The sequence below is a fragment of the Mytilus edulis genome, chromosome 10 (assembly GCF_963676685.1).
Source record: "Mytilus edulis chromosome 10, xbMytEdul2.2, whole genome shotgun sequence".
In the NCBI taxonomy this organism is placed as follows: Eukaryota; Metazoa; Mollusca; class Bivalvia; order Mytilida; family Mytilidae; genus Mytilus; species Mytilus edulis.
In genome coordinates this window covers 73722636-73732045 of record NC_092353.1, presented here as the reverse complement: position 1 = coordinate 73732045, position 9410 = coordinate 73722636, and the positions used below count along the sequence as shown (strand labels likewise).

Below are 9410 nucleotides of genomic sequence, written 5' to 3'. Positions count from 1 at the left end.
AAAGATATAAAGACTCCATTCACGTTATAAGTAATAAAGCAACGTAATCAGAATTCTTCGTTTTGTTCGATGAATCTTAATGACATGGTAAACTTTTGCACGGAACTAAACGCTATACGACACATACATGACATAAGCGTATTCTTCTTTCCCTTAATCCTTAATCATAATTCATAGAAATGTTCACCATAGGCGTATGTCTCTGTCTTCTCAATATCTCCAAGCTCTTAATATTCCCGAACAATCTTCACCGATAGACAGGTTATATCTTTATAACATGTCGACTTACAATATTGCAAGCTCTTGATAGTCCATTTCGTCTTAAGCAAATAAAAGTCTCTTCCTGAGCAATATGGCATGTTCTAAATCGGCACAAACAGTCTTTCAAGTGATCTACAGGTGTAAATATCTGTCACTAATTTATTGGAACCGTAGCACAAAAATATTGCTCAAGGATTTTCAAATTCCATAAATATTCATCCAAGGAGCCTAAATTTCTTGACCTTGAGACGGGACTTCGACCATCAAATAAGCTTGGTTGTTTCACAAAACTAAGAACCTATGCTGTTACCAAACAATAATACACAAGTGTTTCTTGATAGATTCAATTAAACTTAGTTTTAGAGGGTTTTTTTCCATCTGCTTCTTTCGTTTTTTGTCGGTTAACATTTAATCGACCACTAAGTACTATGCACAAACACAAACATTTGGTTTTATCATTATTTCAGATTGGTGTGTAGTTTTATAGTTGTTCTTTGCTTCATTTACGTTTATACATTAAATAAGGCAAAATTGTTAGGTTTTTCTTTTTTATGTTCACTTGCTTGAAGCTTGGCAATGGTCTGAGGTATAAAAAATCCTAAACAAATTTTGGAGATGGGAAGTTAATGGATATGACATTTCGTTTTTTGTTTTATGATTCTTATGAATTACTAAATGTTTTAAAATATATATATTAAAACGTATTTTGCCAGATACAATTATTGAAAAAAACTGATTTTGATATGAATAATGGCGCTGTAATGAATAACATAATTTTTTATGATAGTGCACTATGGGTCCGTTGTGTATTTTTAATATACAGTTCTGTGCTGAAAATTTGATAATTGAGAAAAGAAGAGGACTTCGAGGTGTTAAATCATTAACAAAACAAATCAAATAGTGACAATAAAAAGGTAGAAAAATAATTTGATTGATTGTTATTTGCTTTACGCCGCATTAGCACAAGGCTATATCGCAGCGACAAGGTAGAGAAATAAGGTAATCATTATGTTATGTTTAATTATAACTCAACAACACAATTTCGTTAATGCAAAATATCAGTTAACTTAATTGTGAGCTTTATAAGCCATTCCAGCGGGGTAACCGTAACCATCCAAAGGATCTCCATTGCCGTAAATCCATAAACCAAACCGTACTTTCTTTTTATGTTCTATGCGATGAAGCCCTGCCGATATAGGCAGACTGAAAGTGCTAAAATTGTTCATTCCTTCAGAAATGCTAAAAACACTACTTTGACTTTTTGAAGAATTTCCATCCAGGAAAAGCCCACCAGTAGCATCGCTCTGCACCGTTATGCTTATGTAGCTGTCAAACCCTGTTGGTACTACGAAGTCATATTTATAAAGGTATTGATTTACACCCGGAATCGTGATCATAAAAGGATCTCCTTTGCCTTCACTTAACCCGTGTGGATATGAGGTGACAAGTATGTCTTCAGATGATGAAATAAAAGATATCGTGTTGTAATAAAAATAAAAGAAATCTCTTGCGTTTAGTGTTTTTGATATTGTCTTGTTACCAGTTTTAATAGTTAGATTAGTACTATTTACCGCCTGTATGCGTACAGTGTTATTTAAACGTGTAGATATATACGGAGTTATAAACATATCATCTAGTTGATCAGTAGGTAATACTGATTCTATAAATGGATTACAACTACCCGCTCGAATATTGTCTGGTACTGCAGAATTACACTGGTTACCACTGACAACAATTACTGGTTTTGATGATGTTACCATGGTTCCTGATAAGTCTGATGTAGCTGATAACTGAAATGTATCATACTTGTTTATCATTATTCTAATCGTATCGTTGTTACTATACTGCTTGTTGTCATATGTTACAGATCCACTTTTCAATTTCAAATTTATACTGACAACTGTATTTTGATAACCTGGTGTAAGTGCTATCACATTTTTATAACTATATTTATTAAGAAATGACGGTAGACTTGATATAATGTATTTGGTAGAGGCAAATCTCGTAGGCGTTGCTGAATATCCCCCTGAGACTCCGGTTCCAAAGAAAAATCCGTAAACATTTATTCCTTTATCTGAGTGAAGTTCTACTCCAGCCATATGTATCCCATCAGACGGTAAAACACTTTTACTCAGATTATATTCTGTATTACTTTTGTCCATAGTGATAGTATGAATTTTGTTCTCGTGGAAATAACGAATTGAAAGACGTGTTGTATTTTCTGATGCTACCAAAATTTTCGGCGTTGTCGGGTAATAAGAAATTCCTTCTTGAAAAATTACCATGAAACTTGTATCTTTTCCACCTGTATAAAATATATAAGTTAATACACTATGTAACAAATATTTGCAAAAAAAGCTTCCAGAGAAAACTAAGCATTTTGGTTATACATAATTCTTATCGAGTCTTAAAAGTATCTTTTGAATTTAATGATAAAATAAATCAATTATACTTCCAATAACTGGGGTTGGAGTACATTGTCTACCATCCATCAACGAAAAGGATTTGAACAAGAACTGGTGACAATGAGTAAAACTCATATGACATTTATTGGATAATACTACATATAGGATGTTGTCTGCTCTATGGTCGAGTTGTTGTATCCCTTTTACGGTCCTCATTTCCATTCTCAATTTGATAGCTATCAGCGTGAATATTACAAAAGCACATCAGATACAAATATTATCGCAGACTGCAACCCGAACAGGCACGTATAAATCGTGCCTGGATACGCATATAACCTTATTTTGATGTGTTGTTTAGTGCATGATTTCCTAAGGACATTATAAAAATGTGTGCAGATCTGATGAACTCTCATAACTTTTCTTCTTCAAGAATTAATTGTCACTATTTATTTTAAACTGTAAACAAACCCTTCTATGAACAGTACGTGTTGGTACTTTTGCAAGGAGGGATAAAGTTTTAAAAGGGAAACAAAAGATATCAAAAGAACAATCACACTCAAAGGTCAAAAACGAACCGACCCAGCCAAAACGAAAAACGAAGCGGACGAGAAGACAAACAGCAGTACACATAACACAACATAGAAAACGAAAAACTTAGCAACACGAAACCCAATAAAACCTGGAATGATCTCCGGTGTTTTGGAAGGAAAGTAGATCCTGCATTTTGGTCCAAAGGATTTGTCAAATATGAAGGTAAGTAAGGATCAAAATTCATTCGAAGACAGCTGATGACTACTTTAACCTTCAGAGCTAGTTTTTAAGAACATCAATATTATATTTTACTTGTTTAATGGGTTATTTTTGTTTGACTGTCCGTATTTTCCGGCTGTCCAGAAATTGTAGTATAAATAAGAAGATGTGATATAATTGCCAATGAGACAACTCTCAACAGGGCACCAAATGACATAGAAATTAACAATTATATGTCACCGTACTGAATATTTAAAAACACTTTTTTTATACGCTTTTTATCACAGTTTTATAAAACAAAAATGGACGAGAGACAAATGATTTTTTTTTTGAATTCGTGATAGATATATTTAAACAATTTCAGAAAAACCTCTAGAGGTTTGAAATTCTATTTTTGGCCAAAATTCTGGGAAAATATGTGACATCTTTACCCCAATTTTGCAATAAAACGCACTTCTGACGAATTAAAGTTTAAAATTGGTGCCTTTTGTTAGCTCTTATTCGTGTGTTTCTTTGTCAAATATGTTCTGCTATTTATTTGTATTGTAGTCCTGTAATGTTGTGTTGTCATTTAAATGTTATATATAACATGGACATTAAAGCGGGAGGTTTGCCATGCTACAAAACTATGTTCAACCCACCATTGTTTTCTTTTAAAAAATGTCCTGTACCAATTCAGGCATATGGCAAGTGTTATATTATAGATCGTTTCTGTGTGTGTTTCATTTTAATGTTGTGACGTCATTCTACTCTTATATTAAATGCGTTTCCCTCGGTTCTGGTTTGTGACCCGGATTTTTTTTGTTTCTATCGATTTTTGAACATCTGTATACTACTGTTACCTTTATTTGTAAACAATTTGTACAGAACAAATACATGACCTTTTAAATTTAAAAAAAATCTCTTGTCGTTTCGTGAACCGTCATCAAACTAATTGCATCCTAGTTCTAAACCACAAGAGGGTATAAAAGAGGGACGAAAGATACCAGAGGGACAGTCAAACTCATAAATGAAAAATAAACTTACAACGCCATGGCTAAATATGAAAAGGACAAACAGACAAATAATAGTACACATGACACAACATAGAAAACTAAGAATAATCAACACGAACCCATAACAACCTAAACCTTTACCAAACAGAACGTCGTTTTCAATCTTCCCAAGTGCTGTTGTTCATTGTTCCGATTTTTATCCTGAGATCACCCCTCATTGTTGTTGGGGTTCGTGTTGCTTAGTCTTATTTTTTCTTCGTTGTTGTTTTGTTTACTAATGTTTGTTTGTTTGTCTGTTTGGGGTTTTTTCTTTTGTAGCAATGGCGTTGTCACTTTGTCTTTGAATGTCCCTCTGGTATCTTTCAACCCTCTTTTATATAGTCTTCCTAGTTATGTTCTGTTTTGGGACTTATTCATCGTACATAATGATCAACTAGAATAATTGCTAAAAATAACCACCGGGAATTTCATTTTCCCTAGCCCATCAACTTAAAGGCAAACTCAATGGATTACGTTCATGTTTATGCTGAAAAATGCTTTAAGGTTAAGCCAGATAACCCTGAGCTGGGCACTTAATCTGAAAGGATAAACTCTATTATGTTATGCATTCAGAACTTATCAAACAACTACAACGTTACATGAGAACACCGGTTTCGAACCTTTTCAATAATTTCAAGGATGTTAATTATCTCTGCACAATGCATGTATTATGTTTTTGGCTAATAAAGAATCACACATAAGTGTTTAAATAACATACGTTGAACCTACCTAACTAAACATCTTGAAATTCACATAAATTTTGGGACTCCAACTTATTTCCCTAAATAGCGTTATGGCATTTCAAAGATGGCAAATATAAGACTCATAACCTCATCAAGACTATTTTGCTTGAGAAAATTAAATTTGGCAGTAAAGAACCAAACGGGTTATGCCACCCGTATCCCAAAACCTTATAATGTCATATTAAGCTTTTGAAGGGAAACTAGAGGTTTGCATCGCCACAAGATTTTACGTGTAGCCCTCCTTCTATAAATTGAAATTTGTTTTCTATATGACTGCAACTTAACTCAGCTTTTAGGATTTGTTTTATTTAATCTCAATGATCGAAAAATCCAATTGTAAACCTACTAATTTATATATGATAACTTCAGCTTGTTTACAACATATAAACTCCCTGGATAACCGAATTATCTATTCTACAATGTTACAACTAATGCCTTCATGATCATGTTGTATTTAAACAAACCGTTTGTAAATCTAGCAAATTAAAACTCCTAACCACGGTGTATAAACGACAGTACTGTAAATTAAGACTAGATGTGTCAAAGCGACACGAATGACCCCGTCTCAAAAAGTTGAAAAATCTGCAATTTCAATTACACATGTGGACACAAACATGATGGTAGTCTCACATATAAAAAAATCAGTTCAAAATCTAGAGTCGTATAAAGAAAAAGTCCGTATAACTGAGATTTTCTACAATTTTCAAAGTTGGAAACCCTTAATATTGGTATTAATAAGCGGAGCGGAACGAAACTTAAACTTGATCTGTAGGCGTTTAGACAAAACTCCGTATAATGATTTGTTATGGAATCACGGAGTGACAGAATGACAGAAAGACAGAATGACGGACAAGGGTAAAACTATATGACACCGACAACTTCGTTGCGTGGCCATAAAAACGGTTTATAAAACCTATACACAACCAAGGGTTTCTTTCTCTTACTAACAAGTCAGAGAACCGCACTATTCATGAACTTGACATAACTCCTTACTAAACGATAATTATGATTGCACAAGAATTGATACCTAAACCTGCCGAAAAGCCGCTAGTTATTTGTGTAATTCACTTTATAATTTAACAGTACAATTTTAAGTCTTACTACCGCGTTAAAAATGTTAATTGTTAAACAATAATTTTTCTTCAGGCGTATTCAAACTCAAGTATTTGAGGACATCATATGTGTTAATGTGTCCTGAGTTGAAAATGATTCTGACAACTAGAGTATATATAGATATACTGATTCAACAATCCTTTTTGTTGTCTGAACGTTCCTGATCCAATAGAATTAGTACACAAATAAAAAGTAAACCCAGACTTGGGCTTCGGGCCCACCGAACTAATTTTGTTTATATATTTAATACCTTACCAGAATATCCACATTGTTTACCGAGGAATCCCTTTGTACAGACGCATATGTATTCATTATTATTTTGTTTAGAGATTCCACCATTGTAACACGTTGTATGAGTATCTGGAATAAATTAAATCATCTTTTAAAAGTATTGAACTAAAATGCACAAGTACAAATGTGTTAATATCATGAATGTACGTGTAAATGTGATATAAAATTGATATGAACACGTATTAAAGATAAATTGCGTTTCTCTAAACGAGGGGAATAAAAAACATATTTTCATTTAGATAAATTACAAACAAAATGGTTGCACAGACTGTTGTTTTATTGCTGATTTCTTCTCCTATTGAAGATACTTGACGTTCAATAACTAATCAATCAATCTTTGATCATAACATGTCTTCTTCAAGTAGAACTTGTGAAGGAATGAGCCTAGTCATTTATCTTCATACACTTGTTAAAGCAGTTTTCGACGTAAGGTAATACTGTATCTATTGTTTTTCAGAAATTTCTTTTCCTTGTACAAGACTGTATTTAAACCAGTTGGAGCATATAAACTATGAACGTATAAGACTGTCTCAAATACCTGACTAAGTCATCTAACAAACAAGACATTACCGGGAAAAACACATATAAATTAATTAACTATATAAATAGACCAATAAACATTCATCAACAAAGGATACCAATGAACCCTTACACTCATACATGATGGGGATATTGCATATTCAGTTTGGTTTACAGCCTTGTATATATTGATTTGTAAAAGTTTTATGTTTTACGAAATTCAAATAAATTTAGAATTTCAGAATGTTCAGAGTTCGACCTCTGCGGTCGTATCAGTCTGCGCTCAGCAAAATTTTTCTAAATTCAATCTTTTTAATTTTTTTAAGATCAATTGATGAAATGACCCCCTCAGACATGGAATATAAAGAAAAATGCAGTGTGTATGGTGTAAATGTATTAAGGGGGGAGAAAAGGACAAGATAATTGCAGGTATTTATAAAATACACTTTTACCTTTTCCGACACTCAAAAACTCACAAATGAACAATCGTACGTTTTAATTCATTCTTCACCTTTATGTGGGTATAGGAATAATCATTTTGAGAGGTTTGCCGATCTTTCCTCCTAAATATGAAAACAGAGCTCGATAAGATAGACGTAAGAAACAAAGACATTAGATGTATTTGTTCATTGTGTTGATTCATATATACCTAAGTCGGTACTCTCTCTGTTTTCGCTCTCCCGCAGTTTCGTCCCATTTTTGTTTTCAATTGCTGTCAATCTCATATCAATATCCAATAATTTCTGTCTTAGCTGAGCTAAATTAAAAAACAAGAACCTTAAATTGCAAGCCACGACAAATATAGCTTAGATTTTCATTCAGAGGAAAAAATAATAGTAGTGATACCTTGAAATAAATTTAGATACCATATAAAATCATTGGTTTTTTTCTAGATTATTTTTTTTAAGATGACAAACAATATTTAAGTTCTGTTTGAGAAGATGTTGTTTGATTTCACGAATTAAACTTCCCACCAGTGGTGTAAACAGCTTCGGTGTCACTGAACAGCTTTCAATAATGAACAAAGCACAAGCCGTATAGTAAGCTATTTAATAGTTTTTGCTTTAAATTATATGAATCCAGATGTGTGCACTGCTGTTTTAGCAAATGTTGTAAAAGAACGGGGGCGAAAGATACCAGAGGAACAGTCAAACTCATTGCAAATTAATCAATGCCGTCTCTAAATTAATTTCCTGCCGTTCATCAATCTGATAAGTGTAGTGAATACATTTACTTTTTTTTATAATTATGTCAAGTAATGTGTGATAGTTGTAGTTATTATGGATACAGTGTAATACAAGAAATATCTATCAATGCCAGACATAGATATCATATCACAACCGTAAGAGAATAGTATTGCTATTTCTAGAAGTCAGTCAATAAATGAATTGTGAAATACATATAAAAATATATATTATAATTATGTAACAATTTTTTAAAAGTGAATATTTCACCCTCTCATGAAAATTCATCCACCGAGTGTCATTCAAATGTAACTTCATTGCTGTAAACAATTCCCTTATCTATATGAAAATATTAGAAGATCACCATTTGTTGACTAAGAATAGTGATTGAACAGTCATCAAAGGTACCAGGATTATAATTTAATACGCCAGACGTGCTTTTCGTCTAAACAAGACTCACCAGTGAAGTACAGATCAAAATAGTTATGAAGCCAAACAAGTACAAAGTTGAAGAACATTGAATTAGCGATTAAGTCTTTAAGGTATTGTTCATTCTGCAAAAACATAGAGAAACATGCTCGAGAATGAAAATGCTATTTATTTCTGTCCTACCTATAACAGTAAAATAGATAACAGTCAGTACAAATCCAGTAGACACCATATATATGGTTAGTGCCAGACAGTTCGTTTTAATCCATTTCTTCCATGAAGGAACTAACACGTTGTCTATATTGACTGTTTTCTCGTCGACCTTTAAATCGTCGTATTTATGGTCATCATTTTCTCTTCTGATTTCTTCGTAATCCTGCATTTGTATTTCAGCCATCTTTGTTTAATTACGAATGTAACAGCACTTAACATAAACTAGTTAGTGACTAATAGTGTTGATGATACTATTAATTTATAAAACACATGAGGAAGTATTATACGGAAACAAATGACCACGTGACAATCATTCGTAAAATTGGATGAAAATATGGTGAACTCGTTAACTTGTCATGGTTACGGTGTATTGTTATGAATTAAATGTCAGAAAAGCTGTTTGTTCAAGCAATATTTTGAACTCTTTGATGTTTATATTCATAAGATTTCTTACTTCTATTAAATTGA

At 32.7% G+C, this 9410-nt stretch overlaps 1 protein-coding gene across 1 annotated transcript; it reads right to left on the bottom strand.

The window, feature by feature from the left end:
• Nucleotides 1–1294: 1294 nt before the first annotated feature.
• LOC139491880 (IgGFc-binding protein-like) lies at nt 1295–9153 on the bottom strand. The gene is made up of 4 exons (XM_071279795.1): nt 8913–9153; nt 7766–7873; nt 6562–6666; nt 1295–2566 (listed from the first exon to the last, which is right to left on the bottom strand). The coding sequence occupies exons 1-4, from the start codon at nt 9124–9126 to the stop codon at nt 1329–1331; spliced, it is 1665 nt and encodes a 554-aa protein (XP_071135896.1). The 5' UTR covers nt 9127–9153; the 3' UTR covers nt 1295–1328.
• Nucleotides 9154–9410: the final 257 nt, after the last annotated feature.